The sequence below is a fragment of the Chiloscyllium plagiosum genome, unplaced genomic scaffold (assembly GCF_037043375.1).
Source record: "Chiloscyllium plagiosum isolate Xiang-an unplaced genomic scaffold, Cpla_swu_hap1 HiC_scaffold_25, whole genome shotgun sequence".
NCBI lineage: Eukaryota > Metazoa > Chordata > Chondrichthyes > Orectolobiformes > Hemiscylliidae > Chiloscyllium > Chiloscyllium plagiosum.
The window spans coordinates 18,712,466-18,726,665 of record NW_028270163.1 but is presented as its reverse complement, the minus strand read 5'-3'; the positions used below and the strand labels follow the sequence as shown (position 1 = coordinate 18,726,665).

Here is a 14,200-nt window from a genome sequence, read left to right as displayed (position 1 = left end):
CCAAAATTTCTTAGATAGCACCTTCCTGGTCAAAATCCTGGAATTCCCTCCTTCATGGTATTATGGGTCAATCTACCATACATGGATTGCAGCAGTGCATTACCACCTTCTCGAGGGTGGCTAGGGATGGACAAACAATGCTGGCCAACTAGCAATGCCCATGTCCTGTGAATGAATAAAAAAAAACAGCAGACTGATTTCAAAAGGAGAACAAAGGTTTTGAATTCAATACAATAAGAGTCTATAGGAACCAATAAACTGTGCCATCAATAGGAGTGATAAAGAGCTGGAGTTAGTATAAGATAGATGAAACAACAGAATTTTAGATCAATTGGAAAGGGCTCACCAAATTTTGTGGACAAAACTGAAGATATCAAAGTCTGGAAGAGACATTTGCAGATCTGACTTTCTTTGGCAGTTTGGGAAATTAAAGATGTCTTCATATAATTTTTCCACTTAGGTGGGAAACGTGATTTGAAGTACAGATCAGTTTATAATATAATTCTGAGTCATTTGCCGAAGATGTTTTGGAATAAAACAGCCACCTGCCTGTAACATATCAATACGAAATTCTACAAATTAATAAATTAAATTTTCCTTCAAAAATCTCCAAGGATGTTACCCAACCAGGGAGGAATGTTTTAAATTTATAAACTTTGTTGTAAATGAATTTCTCTGTTGTTATGATTGTAGTCTTGAAGCTGAATGTGGCTACTTTAATTAAGAGAAGTTATTGGAGTCGAAGGTCTTTTAGGTAGCTGTTCATTTAACATTCTAAAACTATACTTAATAAAGTTTTGCAAGAGGTCTGCACAGTCACATCTCTCTTCAGAAACTCACCATTGTTTTGTGATTTTGTACCTCACTAACAGCACGGTTGACTATTTATTCAAGTAGAAAGTGAGGACTGTAGATGCTGGAGATCAGAGCTGAAAATGTGTTGCTGGAAAAGCGCAGCAGGTCAGGCAGCATCCAAGGAGCAGGAGAATCGACGTTTCGGGCATAAGCCCTTCTTCAGTATTTATTCAAGTACTCACTCTACAATCAGTAAGATTACTACCTTATGGGAGTCCACAGTTACTTTACTTAATTGCGCCAACAGCAACATTTTGAATATTATTTTAAGAGAATGTTCAGATAGTATTGCCTGTTATCGCTGAATCAAGATATAAAAATATGAGCAGCAGACTGTGCGTGCTGAATTTCTTTGTTAGATTTGTATGCCGAATTCTCTTGTAACTTCTACATTTCTGTTTTTATTTTCAAATAAAACAACCTATTGTAGCTACCGAGCCTGACAAAGAGACTAGTGAGCTTACATGAAGAAAGTAACGCAATATGATGGCCATAATACAACAAAGGATACCAAAGAGGGAAGCATCAGACAACATTTGGTACACTACAAGCTGCCTGCAGTAAAGCAGAAGCTGCCTGTTTGATGAAATCCCAGGAAACACAATTATTCCACATACAATGCTTATGCAGAACAAGGAGTACCAGATTTGAAGGGCAGCCAGATCAGTAGCACTTGGTAACTAAATTAGCTCAGGGTCATCCTTTGCAGTCAGTTTTGAATAAGTACAAAAAAAATCTGCCAGCCATTGAGGTGATCTTCGGTGCAACCCCAGACAAAAGTGCTGAGTGAGGGTTAGGACAAGGACAAAATGGGACAACAGTGCGACTGGAAAGAGCATGGCAGACATTGAACAGTAAGTAAAAGGGGAAGAGAATATAAAAAGAACACATACAACACAATGGACATCTTGGAGGAGAAATTCTAAATTTTCTGCAATTTGGGAACATCTGCAAAAGATAGGGAGCATCAGAAAAATGAGCACCCATTTCCCCAACATGAATTGGAAGGCTACAGACTTCCGGACAATGTTTAGCGTTTTCTGACAAAGTGTGCTTTTGAGATTTAGTCACTTAAAGACTTGGGCAAGCAACATGTGAAAATAAATATACCACTATCATAAATGAGGTAATCCCCATATATTTAATAATGTATGCCTGCATGAAGTGGATGAGAAGCAATCTGTTAAGCTATGGATCAGCCAGAGAATTAGCTTTCTGTGAAGCTGCCTTTCAGAAATTGGAGCCAACACTTTCTATAAAGGCCTTACAGAGAAAAAGCACATTACTAAAAGATGACAGTAAATATGAACCACACTGTAGCTTCGAGCATTGGTGTAGTAACCAAGTAAGCCACATGACAAGTACAGAGGAGAAAGTGAGGACTGAGATGCTAGAAATCAGCGTCGAGTGTGGTGCTGGAAAAGCACAGCAGGTCAAGCAGCATCCGAGGAGCAGGAAAATCATTTTAGGCATAAGCCCTTCAACACATTCCTTTTCCAATACCACTCTTGACAAGTGACAAGTACAGTCTTAGACCGATCATGAAGCTCTCCTCTGAAGAACGCATAGGCTCATCACCCTGCAGGAATCGGATTCTGGAACCAATGGTTACAATAAGAAATGTCAAAACAAGAAATCTGTGCAGCAAAACAGAGAATGCGTCCAACACCAATAAGTAAAAGCACACATACAGGATTAATGTCAAATCAGATCAAGGTGACGATTCAGAAAGGGTAAATTTTCAACAAGCAAGCAGACTTTCAACATTGAGAATGTGACATGCTGCGTAGATGAACAAAAGAAGAATAAGGTCTTTAGTCATTCGAGCCAGCTCAGTCATTCAATTATCATGCATATGATCTCCATATTCCTTAATGTCATCAGTCTCCAGAAAACTATTAATTTCAGTCTTGACCACGGTTAATTATTGAACTTCTACAGTCCTCGGTATAAAGAATTCCAAAAGTCTGCTACCCCAAGTGAAGAAATTCCTCATTTTAGTCTTAAATAGACTATCCCTTATAAGGGGTAAACTCACCAGCCAAAGGACATCCCACATCTCACACTGTAAGGATTATCCAAGTTCCAATGAGGCAACATCTCATTCTTCAAACTGTAGGAAATACAACCCAGTCTCATTACCAGAAATAAATCTGGTAAACCTCTGTTGCTCTCTCAATAAATATGACTAGTGTATCCTTCTTTAGATAAGGGGACTCAACCTGTAATGCAATAACCCAGGTGAGGTCTCACTAAGTTCTATACATTGTAGCAAGGTTTCTTTACTGCTGTACTCAAATCCCCTTGCAATGATGGCCAACATACCAATAGACTTCCTAATTGCTTGCTGCTCCTGCTTGCTAATTAAATGAAACATTAGGCCACTTTTGGACACCCACACTTTCCAAACTCTAACCATTTAAAAAACATTTTTTTTCTATCTTTGTTTTTCTCTAACAAAGTGAATAAAGGACCGTGGACATTTATGACACTTAGAAAACGTTTATGAAGCTGCTGAGGCACCTTTCTGCAGAATACAAAGAACAAGTGAAGAGCTAGATTCCCAAGTCTAATTTAGCCAGAACAGGAAATGGATCCATCTTGAAGGCATTATTCTGAACAACATGCAGTTAAATTAGACCTTCAGTTCGTGGCTCAGGGTGCAATCAGCAATTCACCTGAAGAAAAATGGTAAACACATGCGCACTGCTAAAGACAAAAAGAAACATAAATAGATGCCAACATCTTTCTAGTCAGGATCCTGAAAGATGTGTATCTGACTATTGGGAGTAAATGATACCAATCCTCAGCATCCAAAGTAACTGGGTGCAATAGGTCACCTATTTATTGCATTGCTGAAATGACATTGCAATACAGCTAAAGCAAGTCTGCACTGGCACCAAAAGCGTTCTACTTGTCATATACAGAATGGTGACCCTGATATTGCTAGTCACTGAGTATGGAAGTCAATATTCTGATCATTTGAGAGACTGCATTATACTAAATTCAGAGTGACACAGTGATAGTGAAGAAATGACTGATGACTATCTAATTTCAGACTATACCACTTGAAAATGAAGACCAGCCTGATTTTTATCAAAGAGCTCAAATGTAATAGTTCCATACTGAGAGTCATGTTGGAAACATCTTCAGATTTGTTTACATATTTACTGAGGTATATATGAAAACTGGTCTTTGAATGTTGTGTAAGACCCAAGTCCTCCAGTGGCAACCTCCAAATGCAGACATACCAACCACAATGACTAGGATTCATGAGTGCCTGCAAAATATAGAATACTTCCAATACTTTACAAGTCAACTTTCAAAGAAGGCTGACACAAACGAAATTCAACATTGCCTGAAACCTGATGCAGACTTTGGCCACTTGAGGAAGTGGATGTTTGAAGATTGCAACATCAATATTGAAATTAAGTTCATGGCCTACCATGTAGTCATGGTCCCTACAGTACAGTATAGACTGAAACATGTACAACCTACATGAGGCACTTCAAAGCACTAGAGTGCTGCATCAATACTACCTGCAGAAATCCTCTATCACCAACTAGGAGGACAGGCACATCAAAACAGTGTGCTCTCACAAGCATCAAGTTATGATTATCTACCATCAGCATCCTTGGATTAGTCATATAGTTCAGATGCCAGATACAAAGTCTCAAAGCAGACCATCTTCTCTTAGCTCAGACAGAGTAGACTCATTCCAGGAAGTACTTCAAGGATGTGCTGACAGCCAACATGGAAAAAAAAAATCCAACATTGGTAACAACTCCTGAAACACCACTGCCTTGGACCAAAGTACATTGAAGCATGGACTGTGGGAACACTCCCAGCACTTTAATATTCAAAATGAAGAGGTCAAGTGACAGTGCTGAAAAGGACAAGCCATGACTTGAACTAATAATACACAATACATCACACATGACAATTGCCAAATGTACCATAAAGCCTGGTGATTCCAACTGGTGCATCAGCATCCATCTTCAGCCTCACGGAAAACAATCATCATTGCCAGTGAATAGCAGCTTACAATAGACCCGTTTCTCAGCTCCCTTGTAACTTGCGTATATTACATCTCGTCTGGAAATAGACGTACCTGTTTATACTTCACCAATCCTCTGCTTGCTGAGAAGTTGTGACTTAAGTAACAATAGTAACTATCACACTTAAAGTTCAAAAACAAACTAGGACTGCTGGAGAAACTCATTAGGTTTGGCAACATCAGAGGATAACATTTTAAGTCCGGATGACTTTTTTTTAAGAATCCATATGTCGTCCCATTCCTGCCTCAATCAAAGCAAAATGCTCAGAGAAGTTTTACCTCCTCCATCTTACTCCGGGCCCTGGAGGGAGAAAGAATGATCGCTCATGTGCACAGAGACATAAGTTTTGGTCTTCTCTCGAACAGCAGTTTCTGGTTGAATTACATAGTCACTTACAGGCAAGAGCATCCAGATAAGGCAACGTACATATTGACTGGGTGACTGTTATAATCAGTGAGCGTCAACAGTAAACATTAAGCCATCTGTTGTTACACAATGAATAACTGGCTTCACATAAAGAATACTTTTTACCTTGTTAACTGATTTTACATACTGAATGCTTCTTCATCTTGTTAAATGGCTTTACATAGTGAATGCTTTTCCACCTTGTTAACCCACTACACTTGCTTCCAGCACCTCATTGTTTACTGCAACTTTTTATCTGATCTGAGTCATGCTTAACGAAACCTTCTGTTTCACAAAACCAAAATTTAACTCTTTCCCTACCTGCTCATATCCTATACACGTTCTCACCTACAGCGTGGAAACTGGCCCTTCTGCCCGGCAAGTCCACAATAACCCTCCGAACAGTACTCCACCCAAACTCATTCCACATTATTCTACATTTACCCCTAACCTACAAGGTAATGAGCATGGTCAATTCACCTAACCACCACATCTTTGGATTGTGGGAGGAAATCAGAGCACTGAGAGGAAACCCACACAGACATGGGGAGAATGTGCAAATTGGAACATGAGACTGGAATCAAACCCAGGCTCCTGGTGCTGTGAGGCTGCAATGATAACCACTGAGCTGCCCTACTCTTCTTCTGAAAAAGTCATAGAAGCATTCTTCTGAAGAGTCATAGCGGAATCAAAATGTTAACGCTTTTTCTCTCTCCACAGATGCTGCCAGGCATGGCAAGTTTTTCCAGCATTGCGCTTGCTTTAGATTTCCAGCATCCACATCATTTTGTTTTTACACTTAAAGTACTTCTATAAACACTGTTCATAACTCAAGTACCCTACTCACCATCCACGATAGGTCCTGGTTTAAAACCAGAAACAAACATCATCAAGTATTTGGGGTCTTGGTACAATGGTAGCATCCCTAACTCTGTGCCAGAGGTCCCTCCTCAGGATGCGACAGCCACACGTCGTGTGTAATAATACATCCAAACACGTTGATAAACAAGTGTCACTGTGACTTGTCCAAAGAATGTTTCTCCGTGATGCTGCTAGCCACACCAGACAAGAATGGCATGCTATGAGGAAACAGTGTAAAGCCTGTAACAAAGGCAATGATTTACTTGCGTTGATTGTCCTAGATATTGCTCATGTGCAAAATCAACTAAGATCAACACCACCAGAAAGATGACAACTACTATGCTCAAGAGAAGTCGAAGAAAATGCAGCTAAGGACCCTGAAAATACCAATTAATATTATTATTTCCATCAATCTGTTTAGACAGGCTATGTGAAATTTGAACCCAGTCACTTTCAGACATAGTAACTATCCTCATGTGATAGTGACCATTGGTTGTTCAGACACAGATGCTTTCTCAGATACTGGTACATCTGTCAATGTTATGGTGGATAAAACGTTCACCACAGCTTCAGGACTGCTCCATTCTCTCCAAACCAGGGAATAGGAAGTTTTACTTTACAGTGAAGCATTAGGTTCACAGGGCTTAGAAGCTGATGTTTTACTTACACTAGAAAGCTGCATTCTACATCATATCTGGAGAATGTGGTAATGTACTTAACAGTTTCCACAAGCAATAGATCTACACAGAATTACAGTTGAAATTTTCACTGGTACCAGCAAACTGCAACGGTGTTATTTGCAAATTGCTTATTAACCCAATGTGCTCCCAATTGCACAGTCCCAATTACTATTTCAGAAAGCACAGATAAGAACTTCAGTGCCAATTTGACCTTGAGAAAGTTGAGGATGAGCCGAACCCCTGGCTCCTAGCCACACAAGTCAAATAACCCCAGAGCAAAGATTAGAATCTACACTGATTTGTGGTCAACAAAAACAAAAAAACTAGACAGACGATTAATATCGACAACCGATGTTATCATAGAGAAAGTGAATGGAGCTAAAAACTCTACTAAATTTGACCTCAAACCAGGCTCCTATCAAATTAGGCTCGCAAAAAAATCAAGGGGCCCTTAACGGCACTCTCCATTCACATTGGACACTTTTTGCACAGGAGGCTCAACCCTTAGAATCAATTCATCAGATCTTAACACTTGAGGATTAAGCGGACACTTCAATAACATGAAGGCATAGTAAACATTCATGATGACATCCTCATCTATGGTTGCACTGACTGTAAACTCAAGGCATACCTACAACACCTTAGAGAATGTAGCCTCAAAAGTCACTATTAAAATGATAAAATTGAATTCTTCATCCATATGTTCAGCAGTAGAGTATAATCTAAAGGCACTGCAAGAACAGTGGATCCTACAATTATAAAGAAAGTTTTAAATCTGTCGGGTGTTGTGTTGTTTCATTCGTAATCTTGCTATATATTTGTCCATGTGATTTGACAAAAGAGACCAATTTGGAGAAGACTGCATCACACAAACCAGTTGTACATCAGATGAAATCACAGTTGTCAGCAAGCTGTCTACTACATGCCAGCCTGTCATGGCTCTGTTTATATTGCAGTGGTGCAATGATATTGGCTTGTAAGCAGTTCTTTGGAGAAAACGTGCGAGCACAACAGAGAGCGAGCATGAGGACCCTCAACCATATGGAGTATCTTACACTTTCATCCCTAGTTATATGGAAGAAGTTTGGAGGTAACCAATCATGTCACAAATAAGTTTGATCAATAATGCACACAGAAATCTACCTACTCAAAATCCAAGATCACAAGCTCCTGGTCTTTAAATCCTGGTTGAGTAGCAACAGCCATCGATCAAGACTGACAGTTGGCATAAAGAAAAAGATCATCAAACGACGCCTTGACTACATAAATCTACATATGGTGTCAAAGTTACCATAATTAGTGGACATTAAAACAGCAACAAAACAAGATAAAGTATTGCAAATTTGTGGGGTCAATAGAATCATGAAATTAGAAATTCATGATCAAGCATGTGTCTATAAATTATTCACACGTCTGGTCTTCAGTGTTCAAAATGAGTTCATTGCTATGAGCATTATTTGATATTGCCTTATGTGGTTAATGTACTGTTGTTCCACAGTCACTGCGGAAGCATGTTGCAGATGTAGTAAGAGATTCATCAGGGAATTTGAAAACATACAAACATCAAGTTGCACATACATTAGACTAGGCAAGGATAGAAGATTTCCTCTCCAAAAAAATCTCAAACTCATTAAACAACAATTCAGTGAGTTCATGGCCATTCAATCAATGAATTGAATTTAAACCCCCTACCAGAGTAAGATATGAACTCATTTCTGATTTTTAGTCCCAGCTTCAGGATTACTATTCTAGTGGCACAGCCACAATGGTACTGACCCAAATGAACAATGGATAAATGATTGAACAGGGACTAAAAGATAAAAAAGCAGGGGCAAGTCAAATATCTCTGTTCCATTCTATTGCCAAAATAGGCCCATCATTAACTGTACTGCTTGAAACACTACTTTCAACGTGGGTGTCCTGAAGATATTGTAGCCACATTCCACCAATCACCTGCTGCTTGACCCCAGTTCCCAAGCATGATGTAATAAAATGTCTGATGTTATAAACTCATCAGCCCGATTGCCAAGCAACAAATGTCTGTTAGGTCACATATTTGGCTTTATTCCAGGTGATCACACACCAAGCAAAACATGAAGTTTTTATACCATGTGTATTTCACCAAGCTCAGAATTGCTCAGTTGACAATATCCGGTTAAAAGACAATTTCTCAGTCTTTCATCTTGCACCTTTTAACCCAACAGCGAATGAATGAAGAGACATGGCCAGTTTTTAAATACTGGTCCGGTTATAAGTATCTGTACAATCCCTTAAACCATTTATTTCTCCCAATGCAACCTTATTTAACTCCATCCTTTCTTAAGGTTCCCTGCTGCCAAAACCCTTATTTATACCTTTGTTAAATCTAGATTTACTTGTCCGTCTCACTCCATGCCAATCTCCCATATAAAACCCTGACAAAATTCAGAGCATTCAAATTCCTGTCTAAAGCAACGTTCCACTTACTCAGCCGCCATGTCATTACAAGGTTTACCAGTTAGCAATGCTTCAATTTTAAAATTTCCAAACTTGCCTTCAAACTTCTCCGAGGCCTCGCCGCCTCCTTCTCTGTGTAATTTCCTCCAGCCACAGAACCTTCTGAGATATCGGCACTCCTCCAAAGTTGAATTTGTGTACATCTGATTTTAATCATTCGATCAGCAGCAGCCGTGCTTTCAGACACCCAGAATCAGATTTGAAATTTCCTACATTGACCTCTTTGCCTCTCTTCCCACTTTAAAATTTGTATTTAAAACTTAATGTTTGATCAAGCTTCTGGTCATGTTCTAATATTGGTGTGGCTGGCTGTCAAATCCATGAAGTACCACTCCCATAAAGTGCATTGGGATATTTTCCCCACAATACAAGCATCTAATATACATCTTTGCTGTAAAAACAAACAATCTTCTCTAGTGTTTCAGTTAGTTATATTGAAAATCCTCTAGTCAGTAAAAAGGCAGTTTCAACCTCACAGTAACAAAAAAATTCATATGAACATATGAATCTGGATCAGAAGTAGAGCCATATGATCTTTCCATAGAAGCACAGAAAATAGAGGTAGCAGTAGGCCATTCAGTCCTTTAAGCTTGCTCTGCCATTTAATATAATTGTGGAAATATTTGATTTTCTATAGTACAGTCAAAACAGCTATATCATTATCCAACCTAATACCTTGTTCCCACTTTCTCTCCATAGCCCTTGATCCCAATGGTCCTAAGAACTACATCTAATTCCTTCCAGAAAACACTCAACATTTTGGCCACAATTGCTTTCTGCACAATTGCGGAGAATTCCACAGACTCACCACTGAATGAAGTAATTTCTAATTTCATTCCTATATGGCCAACTGTGATCCCTGGTTACAGACTCCCTAGTCATTGGGAACATCCTTTTTGTATTTAACCTGTCTAGTCTTGTGAGAATTTTGTAGGTTTCTATGAGCTTTCCACCGAGGGAGTTTTGGTCCAACTAATCTAGACCCTCTTCACACATCAGTCTTGCCATCCCAAGAATCAGTCTACCGTTCAATAAGATCATGGCTGATGTATCTCTGTTTTGAATTCCACGTTTCTTAATTTTTAAAATTAACTCATGGATAAAACAGAACTGCTTCCATGTGGCAGACACACAATTAAAATAGTACAAGATCAACTTTTTAAAACATGAAATTAACAACACTCCAGGGTTTAGAGCTTCTAATGATATAGCTGTTTTGACTGTACTATAGAAAATCAAATATTTCCATCAGTGGATAAAACGAAATTTTGTTACAATGGCAGAAAAACCTGCTAACCCTTAATGATAACTGTGCAAATAAATATAACTCAGTACTACCCCCTCACATGGCTGTGAAAACAGACAAAACAGCTTTCAGTTTTGCCTTAATTACAAAGTACAATTTAAACAAATATGAACATTTATAAATCCACTCTGAACTATTAGTACATTTGATGGTAAACGTAATCCATTTTTCAAAGTATACAGCTCTCATCACCCCCCCCCCCCCCCGGACTCGGTCTAAAATATTAACATTCCAGATCCAACCAAGCCTTCCAGGCATTTCCACCTGACTTTTATTATGACCCCACGACAGACTAGGCGGCGGACTATGCACCATCAATTGAGCCGACAAGGGCCGATTCCGGAATTTACATTCGTTATGTAAAATTAAAAATATACTTAACCCCGTTTAGAGAAGAGAAAAAGTGGCCATAAAAGGCGATTAAAAACATCTGAAGAAAAACTAAACGAGTTCAATGTTATTGAGGATTTTCGATGCTAATATTGCCCAATACAACGATTTGCTACACACACACCGCCTTGCAATAATAAACTCGCCTGTAGGGGCGAAAACAACTGGTTACGGAAATGAGACGTACAGTATTACTGCAGGTGTTTACAGAGTAAAATGATTTTCTAACATATTTACATAACATACATAAAGTCGACAAATACTTTGTTCGACTTCCCGTAATTTCCAGCAATAATTACGAAAGCTAAAAAAAAGGAAAACGAAAGGCACCCCTCCCTTTTCCAAGCCTGTCACATACACCTTCACTGCGGATCTCCACACATTGATCTAGGTTAGTAACATCGGCAAGGTGAAAATGTACAATGCTTCCACAGGAGGAGACCGCTGATAAATTATCCTGAAAATTAAACCTCCCGGAGGGCGAAATGAGGGACAAGACGTACTTACTCAGGGCAGTGCCTCAAATCTCAACACGTGTTTGTATTGGGAGAGTGACGGATAAGCTCACACACGTGCGTTTACATATGCATTTCAGATAAACGACACTACAGTTAAACAGAGATGGATTGCAACAGGAGTGTGTTTCAGATGTGCACAGGTATATTTTTTAACCTTCCTCATATTGCCACTAGCCATACGTGTGTCACATACATTGTTTAGAGCAGGAATACGGCAGATTGCAAGGTGGAGAATCAAGGTTAATGCTGATGTGTTATTGATCGCTGTCTGATGGTTGGGAGACATACTTTGGATGGTTTTATCTCGTTACTCACACTCTGGGGAGCTGCAAGGGCGGCGCTCCCCGCCGCTGGAAGACACCGTCCACGAACACCCCGTTCTTGCCCAGACACCGCAGGTAGAATCCAGCGGCGGCGGAGGCTGCAGACGAGGGGTCCCCGCCGCGGAAGATCTCCAGGTGGCGGCGGGAGATGAAGCTCGAGTGGCCCATGTTGACGTCTACTTGGCCCTGGCTGGAGTTGCGGCCGATGGTCACGCTCCTCTTCTTCATGAGGAACTCGAAGTCGCGGCCCTCCAGGCGGGCCAGCACCTCGGAGCCACCGCCGCCGCCCGAGTGATGGTGATGGGGGTGAGCCGGGGCAGAGGACGAAGAGGAGTCGCCGCCGCCCCCGTTCACATCCTCCCCGGGCTCCCAGTGAACCTGGACCCGGGACGGGCTGCACGGAGCCGACTTGAGGGCCAAAAGGGCACGGGCCCCGCAGTTGGTGCTGCTGCTGCTATTATTGTTATTATTACTGATGGCATTGGGACTCGAATCCGTCAGATCCGCGGTGGCGCCAGACATTTTATATTAGTATATTTTTAATTTTAAAAAAACGGGGATCAATTTATTTTATCTTTCGCTCCCCTACAGCAGCAGCGGCGGCGGCGGCAGCCCAGAGACGGTTGGAGAGAGGGGGGGGGAAGGAGAGTGCATCAACAGAAACCAAACTTGACGCCGGAAGAAACGTCAACCACCCCTTCGGATGGACGGCTGCGCCGACCAATCGGAGGCCCGAACAGCCGCTCGTGCTGATCGGCAGACCCGCCGACCAATCGTGGCCCGGCGCGGCTCCTCCTCCCCCTCTCCCGGGTCGAAGGGTGACCGCCGTCGCTGCCAATGGCTGCGTTGCGCGAGGAGTGAAGGGGCGGGGAAGTCCACGCCCTCCCAGCAGGTTCGGTTGAAGCGCAAAGGGTCGGGGCTGCGGAAAGGAGAAGAGGGAGTGAAGTCCCGGACTGGATCAGCGGCCAACCGGCGGAGCGGACTACCGGTTAACGCCGAGGCGGCCAGTTTGGAAAGGCGGGTGGGGGGTACCATTCGATTCTCTCTCCTCCTTTTAGTTTTGCGGCGTCCCGGATACAGATTGTGGTGTTGATGCAGGCCTCCCACCTGCTGGACGGTGGGTAGCCATCAGTCTTTACATTCGACGTCAATGCGGTGCAAAGGACATGGCAAATCACCACCGGGGAGACGGGGTTGGCGGGGGGTGTGTGTGTGGGGGAGGGGGTGGAAGCTGGTTAGAATATTTTCTCAACCAGCAGCCACCTCCCCTCCCCTTCCCCAAAACTAAAGGTAAAAGCCTGAATTCCCAGGTGGGGTTTCGGATGTGATCCAGTCCGGGTGTTGCGGCCGGCGGGCCGTCGCTTTGACGGGTTTGGGTGGGGGAGCCACTCCGCTTAATAAAAGGGTTTTGGGGGGGCGGCGGGGGAAGAAACCGGGTGGAAAATACAAAACAAACTGCCTGCGCCGCCTGGTGGGGGTCTGCCTGGGCCCTGGGTGGGGGAGGGGGTGGTTGGCAGGGGGTGTGCCCGGATCTGGCTCTCCCCTCCCCCACCCTGACATGTGCTCCGCTCAGTGGCAGTGGTGCCCATAGCTGTGTGTGTGTGTCTCTGTCTGTCTGGCCCTGCCCCCAGGCGCACGGGGAGTGTTTGTAAACACTGAGCCTCAGCAGCAGTAGCAAGGGAGGGGCAGGCACACTCTCACAACCAATAGACAGCCTCGCTGTCGGATGCACACAGGAGCTGCTGGGGCAGGATTTGCATTATTAAAAGTGGGAAATTAAAAACAAAACCCACCCACAAACATCACCCGCGCCTTGCTGAATTGCACCGGAGTCTGCAGCGCCAGTAGGCATGCAGCTCCCACTCAGCTTTGGCTGCGGCTCGGGTGGGTACCACTATTAACTTTTGAACTGCCCAGAGCGACCACCCAGGTAGTGCAGAAGGTGTACTACACTATCGAAGGCGTCATAATTTGTGCGTGCTGTGAAATTGAAGTCTATCTGCCAGTTCGTTTGGGGAGGCAAAGAGATGCAATGGCATTCCATTTGCCCTGACAAATTTCTATACTCTTATCATGCTATTAATCACATTCATAAATTTTTAAAAGTAGAATATGGATATTAGTCTGTAATGCTGACACAACTGAAACAGAACTGCTCTATTTTTTCAGATGAAAACAACAAATGCTGGAGATCAGAGCGGGTCAGGCAACATCCATGGAGAGAGAGCAAGCGTTTCGCGTCCAGATGACTCTTCACCCATAGATATTGCCTGACCCACTGTGATCTCCAGCATTTGTTGTTTTCAGT

General features: G+C 42.2%; 1 protein-coding gene and 1 long non-coding RNA gene across 3 annotated transcripts in view; one reads left to right on the top strand and one right to left on the bottom strand.

Moving 5' to 3' along the window:
• foxk2b (forkhead box K2b) overlaps positions 1 to 12,523 on the bottom strand; it is a 138,890-nt gene extending 126,367 nt beyond the window's left edge. Inside the window, exon 1 of the mRNA XM_043714480.2 lies at positions 11,885 to 12,523. Within this exon, the coding sequence (XP_043570415.1) occupies positions 11,885 to 12,414 (530 nt within the window). The 5' untranslated portion in view covers positions 12,415 to 12,523. The remainder of the gene's footprint in view (positions 1 to 11,884) is intronic.
• A 23-nt stretch (positions 12,524 to 12,546) lies between these two features.
• LOC148145291 (uncharacterized) overlaps positions 12,547 to 14,200 on the top strand; it is a 119,195-nt gene continuing 117,541 nt past the window's right edge. Inside the window, exon 1 of one of the 2 annotated variants that reach the window (XR_015761391.1) lies at positions 12,547 to 13,009. This is a non-coding gene — a long non-coding RNA (uncharacterized LOC148145291). The remainder of the gene's footprint in view (positions 13,010 to 14,200) is intronic. The other variant, XR_015761390.1, reaches the window with a different exon arrangement.